The 15,782-nt window shown below is 28.6% G+C and overlaps 2 protein-coding genes across 2 annotated transcripts in view; one reads left to right on the forward strand and one right to left on the reverse strand.

Moving 5' to 3' along the window:
* Positions 1–14,874, reverse strand: part of LOC105772543 (MADS-box protein SVP) — a 94,199-nt gene extending 79,325 nt beyond the window's left edge. Inside the window, exon 1 of the mRNA XM_052632660.1 lies at positions 14,864–14,874. The gene's annotated coding sequence lies outside the window, so the exon portion shown is untranslated. The remainder of the gene's footprint in view (positions 1–14,863) is intronic.
* LOC105774639 (cyclin-D4-1) lies at positions 6,496–9,326 on the forward strand. The gene is made up of 6 exons (XM_012597199.2): positions 6,496–7,178; positions 7,339–7,425; positions 7,519–7,617; positions 7,717–7,924; positions 8,057–8,181; positions 8,869–9,326. Exons 1-6 carry the CDS (start codon positions 6,837–6,839, stop codon positions 9,100–9,102), a joined length of 1,095 nt encoding a protein of 364 aa, XP_012452653.1. The 5' UTR covers positions 6,496–6,836; the 3' UTR covers positions 9,103–9,326.
* Positions 14,875–15,782: the final 908 nt, after the last annotated feature.

Here is a 15,782-nt window from a genome sequence, read left to right on the forward strand (position 1 = left end):
AAAGGATAACGTGTTTTAGCGCACTCGAACCCGCATCCTCCTACATTAACAACAATACATACACCAATCGAATTAAGACTCAATTTAAAAATTAATTTATCACTAAACAATTACACGACCGACCAAACATGCATGGAATTGGGAAAAATCAAATATTAGTAGCTGTGACGATGAAAAAGGAGATTCAGTCAAATATGCAAAAATATTGGAGTAATAAATCTAATCATCTGCCCAACATTGGGCTCAGTAGCATCAACAAATCAATAAATAATATATAGATTTTTATATCGTATAAAAAAATATACAAATGAGTAAATGGATAGGTTAAACAAAGAAAATGTGTAGTGGGAGTGGCATGACACTGTTAAGCTCGGATCTCAAACAGCAGCCCCCCAAAGACTTGCTTTTAGACCAAACAATGTGAATTTTATCTTATGAGATGCTCTCCCCTCACGTACTCTTTTAACTCTGAATAATTATTTATATATAATAAGAAAATAATTAAAAATTAGAGTCTCTTTTCGATTCAAACAACATTGATGGTATGGAAAAGTAACACGTATCAAAATTTATCACAACTAATATTTTTATATTTCTTTTCGAAATCAAGGTATTCTCGTCGTGAGTGCTGTTCGAAGAGATAAACAGCTGACTAAGAAATATGTTCCATTTTTCATGAGCGGCGCTCGACCACATGATTAAAGGAGTAGGTGAGCAACTATCACACAACAAACCATATGATTACTAACAAATATGATATTAATATATATATATATATGAAAAATTAGTTGGCATATTGACAAATAGAGTTTTTAGACTTTACAAATAATGTTTAAAGAGTTATACCGCAAAAATACTCGGTTACTATTTTACCCATTGATGGCAGGGTTTTTTTGTTAGTATCAATCAAAGACATGCTGATTTTTAAATTTGTTTGTGTACCAAACAATTATATATACATGTTGAGAGGAGGGGGGGGTCGGACTCAAACTCTTAAATAGTGGGTGTATTGTGCTTCGGGTGTTTATGTTTAGTTTTATTTTTGAAATCTTGTCTCCCGACTATAAGAAGAGTCAAATCGAATTCACAGAGTTTTGGAAACATCTCATGGCCAACGAAATATGAGCATTTGGTCTTAATGGGATTTGAACACATGCTCATATATTGTATGAGTGGATGAAAACACTTTCACTTGGCTAATTAAACAAAATACCACAAGAACAACATCAAGCATAAATATCTCGAATACAATATATACGCGTAAATGTTTGAGTGTGTATTGGAAAAGCAAGGAAAAGAAAGAGGGAAGTGGGCATATGGTGTTTCGAGACTAGCAAAAAAAAAAAAAGAACAACTGACATAACCCATATGGGTGAAGTTTATATTTTCGTTATTTTTGAACCCAGTAGGAAGGAATTTTCACTGCAAAAGGTGGAAAAAGGTAAATTTAAAGAATATTGGGGAAGGGGGAAAAAGGGTTAGAAATTTGTGTCGTTAAAGTCTCTTTAACAACTCATATGGCATGTTTTTTTTTCTTTCTAAGCACGTCTAGCATCCTAGGTTAAAAATCAAAACTCACTGTCTTAATTAAGGGTGTTTTTTTTACCGTTTGAACTGGTCTGGTATTTTTTGATGATCATCATTAGGTTTTCCTGAATTGAAAATTCAAAGAATTTTGTCGTCAAATGTATGACTATGACCATATGATATGGATTCGTTTTTGCATTTTTTTTCAACTACGTACTTTCTCACCATTTTTTCTTCTTCTTCTTCTTTTTTTTTTTTTGCTTTGAATGGCATTCGCATGTTGTCTCCGATGCTACTCCACAATCCATCCATCGAGTTCTTTTTGGAAAAAAAAATTCAAGAATATTATTATTATTATTAGATTATCATATATCTCTTTACTAATTTGATTCTATTGTGGAGTTGTTTTTGGTATTTTTTATGTTTGTTTTATGATTTATGTTGGGGATTCACAACTGTCTCTCTCAATAATATTATATCTGATGTCTGAACTTGTATTCTCTCTTAAAAGTGTAACGTAATTTTGCACAATTTTTTAATCTACACTAATGTGGAATGAAATAATTTTCCATGTTCTTTAATTTTAGTATTGCATTCAACACGTGTTAATAGTGCATAAACAAATTAATTTGAATTGAGTTATTTATTTAATTCGATACTTAAAATGATTAATTCCGATAATAGTCATTGATATAAATATAATTATAGCTTCAAAATAATATTTTATATCATATATCATAAAAGAATACTATATAGTCTTTATTTTACATATATGATCTAAATTTAAGCGCAATAATTTTAACAATCACTTTTTAATAAAACCCTAGTTTGTCGTTTAAGCATTAAATTAACAATTTTTTTTATTCATTTTTCATTATCCATTTCTTTTTTACCAAACAAAACCTAAAAAACTTCATAGATAGAGTTTTAGAACGTCTTTGCATAACTTGGGATACGAGTTTTAGACAAATGGAGATGTAATATGATAATGTGTTGCTGGTTGCTGTCAGTAATAAAATGGTGGAATTACGGTTGATTCATGGAATGCTATACCAAGAGTGAGAAGTCTAAGTACGTCATGTGCCGAGATCTCAGAATGAAGCTTAAAGGATCGTAATAAATCCTTGATACGATAAAGATGATAATGAATATATTCGCATAGTCGACATTTTTTTTCTACCAAAACTTATAGAAAATTCACTTTAAAGCAAATAGATAAATATATATAACGTGTTGAAAGTTTTGAGACCTGAAAATTTGTACAACCATGCAAGCAAAGAAAGGAACATTATTCATTCTAAGAGTACAATAACGTAAAAAACATAGTCGAGGGGCATCTCGTTAATATGGGATATTAGAACATCTAAGAAACGAAAATATCAAGATTTGGACCAACTTTTATAATGTTTTTTTTTTTGTTTTTTCCTCCTTGATCTCTACAGTTTTTATAAGACTTGAAAAGAAAATATTATTAGTCTTTGAGACATATTTATGTTTGCTGTTTTTTAACACCATTACCTAGGAAGTAAAATTATGGCATTTAACCCCCAAAGGACCAAACACAGTCTTATTTGACAATGTCGGAAAGTGCTTATTAATCACAAAGTCCACTAAACCCTACAACTAAATATACCTAATTGAATTAAAGAGTAATTATCCAAAATCTAAACAGTCCTTTGCTGAAAGCGATGGAAAGAAGAAAATATATATATATATATATATTTAATGCTGTTTTGGCAGAATCCAAAAGAAGAAGACGCTCCTAAAAGTTAAAAGAAAAGCTAAAGTTCATGTCTTTTGTTGGTTCTTTGGCCAATAAAAAGACAACCCTTTAAAATTTTTATTTGCCCCCTGCAAACAAAGATGGAATTGTTGGCTGATTTTGAGATGATTTCTGTATGAATTCATCATTGTCATTCTACCTTTTCTGGTCATCACATCGTTTACCTCTTCCATGTGTCACATGTTTTTTTTTTTTTTTGTTTTTTTGTTCTATATTCGGTCTGAGACCCGATCAAACAGCGATGAAGCCAGAAGTTCATTTTTGGGAGAGGGCAAAATTGAAGTATAAAATTTTAATGGGGTCAAAATATAATTTTATCTTTATATATGTTTAGCATTTTAGAATTTTAAAGGGATCAAACTGAAACTTTTCATCTTTAAGGGGGGGGAACTGTATTTTTACTATTAAGATGTAATTTATCTTTTTAGGCGCCGTCCTAAATCAAATAAATTCAAATTGTAATAAAGTTGACAATTACGGAACCATAAAAACTTTTAAAATATTAATTTTATTAAATAATAAATGTTAATTTTATTCTAATTTAATTTAATTTAATTTGTTCTAATAATATAAGGACTAAGTTGATCGGCTAATAAAAATTTAACTAGATTATAATTTAATTTTAAATAATATTATTTTTCAAAAATAGTACTTTTATCAGATTCATCGACAAATTAGACATTGTTTCATTAAATGCTACTTATACACCTTTTTAATCACCATAGAACTTAAAAGATTCTTTTCTATATAAAAATGAACGTTTAAGTTAGATATATAAAGGTTTCCACAAGTCCCTTACCATATCATAAAGTTCATTTTAGTCCTTCTACTGTTAAAAGGAACATTGAAGTCCCTATACATTTGACCCTTCATGTCAAGTTTGCTGTTAATGAAATGACATGACTTAACGGTGACTGGCGAGACTCTAAATTAAATATTAAATTAAATTTAAAAATTAAAAAACAGTTTTGAAGAATGAGTAGAGGTAAGAAACCGATTTTGCTTTTACTTCGAATTGTTTTCGATTTTGTTCATTTTTTTATTTTTACATAATTGTTGTGTTTAAACCATTTATAGTTTGGTCCGCATCAGCCATCATTAAGCCACTGTATTCCATTTATTTCCAAGATTGGTAAGCTTTTTTTTTAAATTTTATTTAATGCCACGTCAATAACCATTAAACCATATCATTCCATTAACAACAAAGTTAACGTGCGGGTATTAAAATGTCATCTTTTCAAACATAGAAGGACTAAAATATTTCTAGAGGGACTAAAATAAACTTTTGATATGATACAAGGACTTATCGGACTTATTAAACAAATTACCATGAATTTAGTCATATATAGAACCACAATTTTAGGAAATTAACAAACTTCCTTTTACAAAATTAAGCTAAATAATAACCATACCAATTGTTGTATTAATTCTAATTATTCAGTCAACGCCTTGACCAAATACCAAAATATTTCCTTTTTAATTTTCCACACAAATTAAATGCACTGAATAGTAGGAAAATTGTGGATAAATCGAAATATTAGAATCCAAACATTTCAAAGTTATTTATATTTTAAAAAATATTTTTTTTACAGATTGAGTCTTAGTTCGTTGTCAACGCAGAAGGACGTAGGTTCGAGTGTACTGAAGCGTATTATCTTCTTATTTTTTGACATGCCATGTGTATTTCATGGTGACGTAAATGGAGTAATTTTTAATAGTAGAAATAAATGAATTTTTAACAGAAAGATCAATTTATTATTTAATCCAATGCACATGGATTAATTTACTCTTTTTTTAAACGAAAGGGATAAAATGAAGCTCGACTTCGAAATAAAATAAAATATCATAACTGAAAGCGTATGAAAAGGGAAAATATTTTATACTTTTTGTACCGTAGAAAGTACGTATAAAAGAAAGTCCAAAAGTACAGTCATAATTTTACAAAGGAAACCGATGTTTTGAATCGTAGACCGGAAATTAAATCGACACGTGTCAGCATGGGAAGAAAAAGACAGGGTCAGGTTAAGTCCTCGATTGGTTACTTTTTTCATCAGTAGAATTATGGTCTTGTCCTTTCACTGTGGTTCAATTTACAAAACTAGACCCGTCGTTTTCTGCCCATCCTTGTCTCGGGGTAAAATGGTAAATCTACAATTGTCTGAGCTGCATCCATCTTATTGAAATGAAATCAGGAAAAATATAATTTGGAGTAAATTTCAGGTTAATAATATTTAAAAAAAAAGAATAAGGGTGAAAATAACAAAATGAGTTAACGTTAGGGACTAAATGTATCATTATACCTTTTTAAAAATATAGGTAAAAATTAAAATATTTTTCATAAAGATATTTTTTATATAAAATCTAAAATTACGTATAATCCATTCTCACATTTTATATAGGAAGATAAATGCGCGCTCAAGCATAGGTTCTCCTATTCGATAATAATATCAATGCCAGTCATACTCAAATTTAAATGATATTAAATACTACTATTTTTTTTCACAAAATAAGTTGATTTTCTAAATTAAGATACTTATTGAAAATATCTAAAATTGTAAAGGAAATTAATAAACTTTGCAACACTTTATTTACTTAAATTTTAAAATTTTATTATTGTTTTAAAATAATAAATGAAAATAGAAAATAAGTATATAAGAAAACTCAAAATATATATATATTCTATAATCACATTAAATCTAAATTAAATGAATTTTCGAGATTCATCACTATTTCTTTCAACAATGTTGTTTTTAAAGTACGAATATGTAGTCTCTCATTTGAAGTATAATTTACGTTACCATTATATTCAACAGTTTTTTTTGAATAATCTTATTTATATTTTGATTATATCTACTTTTTTTTAACACAACGCCTAAACCTACTCATAGCCCTTCCCAAACCCATAAATAAGAGGATAATGCGCTTCAGCATACTCAAACTCATGTTTTACTCCATCGGCACATCCATTATTATTTTAATTTCAAAAAATTTTGATATAAGAAAATGGATTTTCATCATTTAGTAATAAACTCTAATGATTATGAAAGGAGAAAAAATAATATAATGACAGCTAATTATTATATAATAAGAATCAAAAACAGACAAAAAAAAAAGGAAAAAAAAAACCATATTTCTTCAGTTTGCAGTAAACAAGTAAAGCAAAGAAAGCACTAATGGGTGACATCTTAATGTACAGTCACAGACAATAACCCTCCTTTCTCTCTTCTTCTTCTCTTTCCTACGAGCAAAAAAATAAAAATAAAATAAAAATCTTGCCCTTGATGTCCATATTTTGCGCTTATAATTCTCTCTCTTGCTTTTTACCCTAAAAAAGGCATTGATTTTGCTTCTTAAGAGACCACCCCTCTTCTTCCCCAAGTGTTTTTCAAGCCTCAGAGTGTAAAAGGAGATTGCTTCAGCTTCACTCTTGAGAATATCATATTTGTTTTTATATACCCTTCTTCAATTCTTTTCACTACAACCCCACGTTCTTGTTTGAGATTTTGGTTGTGTGTTTTTGTTAGCAATGGCACCAAGTTTTGATTGTGCAGTTTCTAGTCTTCTATGTGCAGAAGAAAACGACAGCGTTTTTTATGATAACGAGTACTCTGGTTGGGTTGGTGGTGGTGAAGTTGAAAGGTTTGAGGGAGAAACATGGGATCATCATAGATATTACCGAAACTTGAATCAAAACCGAGTCTTTAATGGCCTTGATGAACATGGTTTGCCATTGCAGAGTGATGAATGTATAGCTTTAATGGTTGAAAAAGAACATCACCATTTGTCAAGTGTTGATTACTTGAAGAGGCTACAAAATGGAGATTTGGATTTAGAAGCTAGAAAACAAGCTATGGATTGGATTGGAATGGTGGGTTTAAGTTTTAACTCATAAATCATTCTTCTTTTTCACTTTTTACAAATATGGGTGCTTTTATTTCACTTGTTTTGACTGATTTGGTGGGTTCTTTGTTTGACCCTTCTTTCATAGGGTTGATTTGTGTTTAAATTTGCCTTGTTTCTTTTAACAGGTTCATGCTCATTTTGGTTTTGGACCTCTTTGTGAGTATTTATCAATAAACTACTTGGACAGGTTTCTCTCTGCATATGAATTACCTGTAAGTTCAAAAAACCAATCAAAAACATGAGAATCTTTTGGCTTTTTGGACCATTCATTCACTTAATTGTGTATATAACATCTGATAATGCAGAAGGGTAAAGCTTGGATGATGCAATTACTCACTGTGGCATGTTTGTCACTTGCTGCCAAAATGGAAGAGACTGAAGTTCCATTGATTCTAGATTTGCAGGTTAAAAAAAAGAAAGAATCAATCAAATAATTTGTTTTGTGGGGTATAAATATAATCATCTGTTTGATCTGATATAGCTTTTTTGATCTATTAAAACAGGTGGGAGAATCTAAATTTGTGTTTGAGGCTAAAACTATACAAAGAATGGAACTTCTAGTTTTGAGTACTTTGAATTGGAGAATGCAAGCTATCACTCCATTTTCATTCATTGATTATTTCCTTTACAAGCTCAATGATGATGATAAAAGAATCCCACTTAGAAGCTTAATCTTGAGATCAATCCAACTCATTTCAAGCACAATAAAAGGTCCCTTTTCTCAATTCCTTACACTTTTATCTTTCTGGTTGTTCAAAGATCGAACCTGAGATTGGTTTCAACTGAAGATTTGATATAAATCTTTTGTGGTTCAGATGATTGACTTCTTGGAATTGAATGTAGGGATTGACTTCTTAGAATTCAAGCCATCTGAGATTGCAGCAGCAGTGGCATTGTTTGTTGTTGTTGAAGCCAATACAGTGGACACTGAGAAAGCCATCTCTATTCTTACTCACCATGTACTAAAGGTAAAACATTTTTGGTAATATTGCATTTTACCTCCTTTACTCAGAAAATGAGTAAATTAATCCTTCTATGTTATCAAAGAGTAAACAGATCTTTTTGTTAAAAATATTATTCATTTTTATTGTTAAAAATTAGTCCGTACACGTCTAGTTATTTTGTGTCACGCAGATTTGGATGAAATTTTTATTAGAAAAAAGGATCAATTTACCTTTTGATTTAATGTACATAGATTAACTTGTCCATTTTTTAGTGGAGGGGGCAAAATGCATCTACTCCTGTATTAGGAGTTAGATTGCATTTTGCACCCTCCACTTAAACAATGGGCAAATTAGTCTCTGTATGTTAAATCAAAGAATAAACTGATCCTTCCTGTTAAAAATTTCATCCATTTATACCATTAAAAACTAGCTAGGCTGACGGAATAACCATACAGTGTATGTGTATCTCATGCTAACATATAGGAATCAGTTTTTTATAGTAGAAACTAATGGAATTTTTAACAAAAGCACCAATTTACTCCTTCAACTAATTTACTCATTCTTTTAGTAGATGAGGCAAAATGCAATTTGGCTCCTAATGAAGAGACTTCCATGATACTTTTACCGGTCCAAAAATCCCAAAACTAATACAATGAATGGCAACATGTTACATAGATGATTGATTAAATTGATTTTGTTTTTGGTTTGCAGGAGAGAGTGATGAAATGTGTTGAATTGCTACATGAAGTGTCAATGGTTAAGTTAAGCAATGCATCATTGCCACAGAGTCCAATTGGGGTACTTGATGCAGCAGCATGCTTGAGCTATAAAACTGATGACACAACATCAATTGGGTCATTTGCAAATTCTTCACCTTCTTCTGTACATACAAGTCCCAACAGCAAAAGGAGAAAGTTAAATAGACCCTGTGAAGTGGAGCTTTAAAAACATCATAAATGAGGGATATATTCATAAAAAAAAAAAAAAAAAAACCCAACACTCCTATATGTCTTTTTGCTACTGTTGCATAGTAGGTTTGGGTGTTTTAGAGGGTTGAAATATGGGAAAATGAAGGGCAGCCATGAAAGGAAGTGTATGGAAGATTGAGAAACAGGGCAATGTTCATGGTGTTTTCATGCAGAAGAATCATAAGCTGTTAAATATTTGACTTCATAACAGCTACAATTGGATTTTGAGAGGTGGGGAAAATGGGGGATGAAAATGAAAAAAGGGTAGAGTTTTTGCTGCTTTGTGAGATACACTATGTTATAGTTGAGTTTTTTTTTTTTTTTGAGGAAAAGATAGGAAAAAATGAAAAAAAAATAGTTATAGTATTAATATATTTGCATATATATGGTTTGGCTCATATAGCTATAAATTATGTTACTGATATAAGTGACGGAGCTAGGATATTAATTATTGGGGTAAATTAAAATTAAACGTGCTATATAATAATTGATTTAAACATATAAATAATCGATTCAAAAGAAACAGTATTGTAAAAAATTTAAACCTTCAAAAGTTTACTCATATTTTTAAGAAGATCATAGTATATTTAAAAAAGATTAAATTACAAAAATTTTAAACCTCGAAAGGGCCAGGACCCTACAAAATTAATGGGTATTTTTTTAAGCTATACTCGTTGTTATTAAATTATTAGTACATTTTTTTCACTTTAAAAAGTTATAAAAATGATAATTAAGCTATTCGGGAGGTTTCATTCAAGTCATTAAGTTATTAAAATCGTTGTTATATGGTTTTCTCTATTTGCACCGTCTGCGCCAATTGAAAGCTCTTCTTCCCTTTTTATTTTTCCTACAATTTAATTTTTTTTCATGAAACAGTTACAAATATGCGAACCAAAATAAAAATAGTTTTCTTCTCCTATCTTTAACACTAGTCGTCAAATGGACTTAGATCTAAGCAGGGATGTGTATTCGATCAGTTCATTTTTTATACTGAATAAATCGAATTATCCATGTAAATCGAATAAACCGAACCAACCTAGGGAGCAAAACCAAATAAACCGAATTGAATTTTCAGTTCGGTTTATTTAATTTTTAGATATTTTATTAGTTGATTTTTTTTAATCGATGTATTTAAAAATTTATTTCCTTTTAACTTTTCATATAATTGTCTTCTTTATTCTATTTAGTTTATCATATTACTTTTATTTTTATTTTTATTAATATTAAAATTAAATTAAACATTTTTAATGAACTCAAAAATATTTATTTTCTTGCATAGCCAACATACAATTTACATGTCTTCTACGGTTCTTAACACGTATATAGTTTTTTTATATATATTAAATGATAAAAATTAAAATAAATATCATAAAAAAATTTAAATTATCATTGTGGATTTTAAATATTAATGGATATTGAGAAACTTTAATGGGTTTGGGTTTTTAAGAGCATTAAGTTTTAATAGGTATTTGAGTTTGGGTAGGTAAATGGGTTATGGGCTTAATTGGTTTATTCGGTTTAAAATATCAAAACTGAAAACCAACCGAATAAACTAATTAAATTGAACATGAAAATCAATTAAATTTAAATAATTCGGGTTTTTAGGTTCAGTTCACTTCGTTTTTTAGGGGTTTAAAATTTTTTTGCACACCCCTAGATCTACGGTATATTCTTCTACTCATCGATGGGTATTATCCATTGTAACGGTCGTCAAATTGACGTTTGGAGCTCACTACCCGAAAATTAAAAGAAATTAACATACTAGTAATTTAAATAAAAACTTTCGAATAGTTCAATGATTTAAATAAAAACTTCCGAATAACTCAATAATTATTTTATAACTTTTTTAAATTTAAGACATTTGGTGTGATAGTTCTGGTGTTGCTGCGGTTGCTACTAATTAATCCTGTGTTACATTCGAAATTCAAGCACGTTGAATTAGATTTATTCTTCGTTCGTGAAAAGGTTGCTGATGGCTCGGTTATGGTTGGAGAGGTTCCCGCGTGTGATCAAGTTACTAATGTTCTCGCTAAGCCACTGTCAGTTTTGAATTTTACTCGGTTTCGAAATTTTCTGCGGGTTTTGCCTGTGGAGAAGATGGATGCATATTAGAGAGTCATTTAGGAACTGTTAGTTAGTTGGTATCCTGGTGTAAAATGCAGTTGCTCAGTCTGTTAGAGAGCAGTTATTCATCTCTCGTTTGTACTCAGTAAGTTGAGAAATATAAGAAAGTTTTTTTTATTGTTTTACCTTATTCTTTCATTAAACTTATCAATAATTTAATCAATATAATTTACCCTAAAATAATTTGTAATATCTCCATGAATATTTGTAAAATTGGGGAGGGGAAAAGGTTATTATTCTGGTCAAAATATGTTGGTCCATTTTGTTGGTGCGCTTCTTTAAAATATTAACGATGTTAATGATTAAATTAAAATTTTAAATAAAATTTTAATTTAAAAATATAATGTCTAAAATCTAGACTTCATTCAAGAACATTTTATTTTCTACAACAAATTCGAATCACTATATCTCGAGAGTCTTGAGTAATGACTTTTTGTCCTATTAATACAAACAATTTACATAATAGTAAAAAACACTTATTTAGCTCTTCAACTTTATAAAAAAAGTCACTTTAGTTCTTCATTTAATTTTTCGTCCTTATTCACCTTTAAACTTGTATTGTTTGTTAAATTACCCCAAAATGGATGAAAAAATTATCATTTGTTAACTTTACTAATGCATACACGTAGATTGCCATGCGGATGCCGCGTCATCAATTTTTTTAAAATTTAAAAAATAAAAAAATCAAAGTTTTTTACAAATTAAAAATTATTAAAATGAATAAAAAAGTTTTAAAATATATTTTTAATATTTTAATTGCTAACGGGGCAGACACGTGAACTGCAATATTTTATATAAAATTATGGGTAAAGTATACTCAAGGATACTAAACTTTAATAAATTTACGTTTTAGTTATTTAACTTAAAAAATTTAGTCATTAAGTTGTTTAAATTACGACTACCTAGCTTTCGTTTTATTATGTAATATTTGATATAAAAAACAAAAGGACCATAAAAGATGTGGGAAATTAGAGTTTTCGATTGATGCAAACAACGTTAACAAAAAAGGCCATACAACGACAAGTTTAACAGCCCAGTGACGTAAATGAAGATTTTCAAATAGTTTAATAACTATTTTGTATCTCTTTTTTTTTTAATTTGAGTAACCAAATCACAAACTTACCAATAGTTTCGTTAGCTTGGATGTAGTTTACCCTTTGTTAAAACGAATGACAAATATATTTATTTTTAATGGTTTTTAAGCTTATTTATTAATGATATTCTTTAATACGATTCATTATATTATCGAGGGCTGTTTGAAACGGATCTAGAATCAATTGGGATACTAGTCCGACGAAGGGTATTGAACCGATTAACTTGAGAATCAGTATGGGTCGGCTGAACCTAACAAAAAATTGATTGAATCGGACAGTTGAACCCAAAATTAAATATTTTAACAATTAATAAGTAAATGGGTTTTGATGTTTGTAAAGTTGGCAAAGACCCATAAATATTATGTTAAAGTCGAATCCGTTAACAATTAACAGATTGGCCCACAAATTGCTGCTAACTGCAGTTATGATGGCCCATAAACATTTCTGCTTTAGAGTTTAATGGGATTAAATAAAGGGAAAATATTAATAAAAAACAAAATAAAATAAAACTGATCGAGTCTTAGCTCGATTGGCATTGACATTGTTGTCAGTGCAGAAAGACGTGGATTTAAGTGCGCTGAATCGCATTATCCTCCTATTTAAATGTTAGGGAAGGGCTATGAGTAATTCTAGGCATTATATAAAAAAAAAACCTATAATGAGATTAGTGTTAAAAAAAAAAGTTTAAATATGCCAAAAGTCTCTATACTCTTTCTAAATTTAAAATTTAGTCCCTATATTTTGATTTAGAAACATTGAGCCCTTTGCTATTTTGTTGTATACCTTGTATTTATAATAATTTTAATCAGATATATATATTTTAAATTTAAGTTGTTTCTATTAGCACCTACTATTATCTCATCATATGATTAAGTTCCAAGATTTTATGGATTAATTATGTCCCCAATCCCTGTACTTTTTAGAGTTTTAAAATTTAAAACTTTTATATTAGTCTCTTCACTTTTAATTTTAGGAATTTAATTCATCTACTTATTTAATTTAAAATTAATGACCAATTGATAATATTCTTAGTAAAGTTCCATTGATTTGAATATGCAACATTTTAATAATTTAAAATTGCTAACATGGATAATTTGACTGATTTATTTTTATGTCACGTGTTAAAATCTACTAATTATATTTATTTTTAGTAAATTTTAGACTTATTTATTGATGATGTGTCTTAACATGGTTCACTAGCTGTTAGCGCGTCAAACAAACCCTAGTAGTATTATCAATTTGATTTTTTTATATAAGATAAATAGAAAGATTAAATTTCTAAAATTCAAAGAGTAAAAGGACTGAGAGCATAATTAAATCAAAATTTATGTATGCAAGTATCTTCAAATCCAAGTAACACCGAATGAATCAACTAAACTGACAAATTTTTTAAAACATTTATTATTACAATAAAAAAAAGGATACGAGTTTAAATGCGTGTAAAGTTATTTCTTAATTATTTCAATGGCTGCCCATATATGTGGACCGGTGATAGTGGTACCTTTTGACACTTGATGTAAATAATATTGACAGGTTGACTTTTTCTCTCGCTCACTGGCCCATGCGCCCAACTATTGGAAAGCAAACTAACCTCTTTCACTCTCACCTTCCTAATTTCTCGCTCCCTTAACGTATTATTTAATCGTGCGATAAGAGTTTGATTTTTATTTATGGGAATAAAATAAATTTTTGTGGTCAAAAATTTAATTCTTCGGAAAGCACTCGTAACGAAAGGATCAATATGGTGAATGCCTTAATTACGATAAAAAAAAAAAATTCTTCGTGCTCATATTTCTTCGACGCTTCCGCTTCGGTTGTTATTGAAGTTGAAAATTGTTTTTCAATTTATATCTTGATTTTAAATCAAAAGTAATAGTAAATAAAAAGCTTTTTAAATCAAATTATGTTTTTAAATTGAGATTTTAACTTGAATAAAAAAATTAAAAATTTTGCAAAATATAATTTTAGTGGAAATTACTTTCTTATCCTTGTAAAAAAAAGTCCTACATACATTTTATTTTACAAAATCATAACTAAAATAAACGTTTTAAATTTTCAAAATACTTTTTACAAGTACTATTAAACCGCAAGCTTTTTAGTAGCATTTGTGATTATTTTATTTCGATAAAAATTGTTTATAATAATATATAATATGGATATCATTGTATTTGTAAAAAAAATATTAATAGTTTTAATAAAATAAAATTTTAAAAATATGTATTAGAATTAAAAATATTAATAGTTTTAATAGACACATGTCAATTTTTAATGTTATTTTAGAATAAAAAATGTTATCAATGTACGAAATATTCACCCTCTATAATTTACTTAAAATTAATTTTAAAAGATGAAAACAAATTATGTATCACCCGATGTAACTTTCCTTTTCATCTACAACTTCTTTAGAAAAAAATAACATCCTTAAAAATACGTTTTAGTCATTTACATTTTCGCGTTGTAACATTCTTAAATTGTTCAAAAAAATAAAAGTACAGGGGCTAGTTTTAACAAATAGAAAACATAAAGAAACTATGTTAAAAGAAATGAAGAAAGGAGGAAAACAGATGGAGAAGTAGAAAATAACGGGGAAAAAAAAAGAAAGGAAGGAAATTTAAAATAAAATAAAATAATTGCTCAAAATGAAAAAATATACGGACCAATTGTAGAATTTGACTTAAAATTTTCGTTTGAAGTGATGATTTAACGTGCCACGTCAATTTACCGTTACACCATTAACGACAATTAATGGCTTGGTGACTAAAAAGTGACTAAAACATAACATTTCAAACATAAGTGACTAAAATGTAACCTGGAACAAACAAAAATAACTATTTTGATAGTTTACCTTTTTAAAAAAAATATTTTGTCACCATTTTTTTTATCTTCACTCATATTATATCTAGTAGATTTAATTTCTTAATGAAATATGTAAATATGTTTACATGCAAATATAAAATTATTAATTGTTAATTAATTCAATAATTCAAATTAAAGATGGTATTTTATTTTTACTGTAATTATTAAAACAATAGAATAAAAATAACATAAATTATTTTAAAATGTCAAAATCTTATATCTGATCGTATATTAATATTTTTGGGATATGTGATTACAGATTCGAATTTGTGTTTTCCCTTGAGATAGCATTTCTTATTTTATTCTTTAGTTGCATGTGTTTAGTTGAGGGTAAACTACACCCATGGTCATAAAACTATGAGTAAGTTTACGTTTTGATAGCTCAACTTAAAAAAGTTACAAAACTGTCATTGAACTGTTCCAAAGTTTTCATTTAAGTCATTGAGTTGTTAAGGTTTTTTTAAGTCCAACTAGCGAGCTTCAGAAGACGATTCCACAATCGGTACTGTAGATCAGTACACATTGACGAATAGAATAATATACCTAGATCTAAGTCGATTTGACAGTGGATGTCGAAAATCGG

The sequence above is a fragment of the Gossypium raimondii genome, chromosome 6 (genome assembly GCF_025698545.1).
Source record: "Gossypium raimondii isolate GPD5lz chromosome 6, ASM2569854v1, whole genome shotgun sequence".
NCBI lineage: Eukaryota > Viridiplantae > Streptophyta > Magnoliopsida > Malvales > Malvaceae > Gossypium > Gossypium raimondii.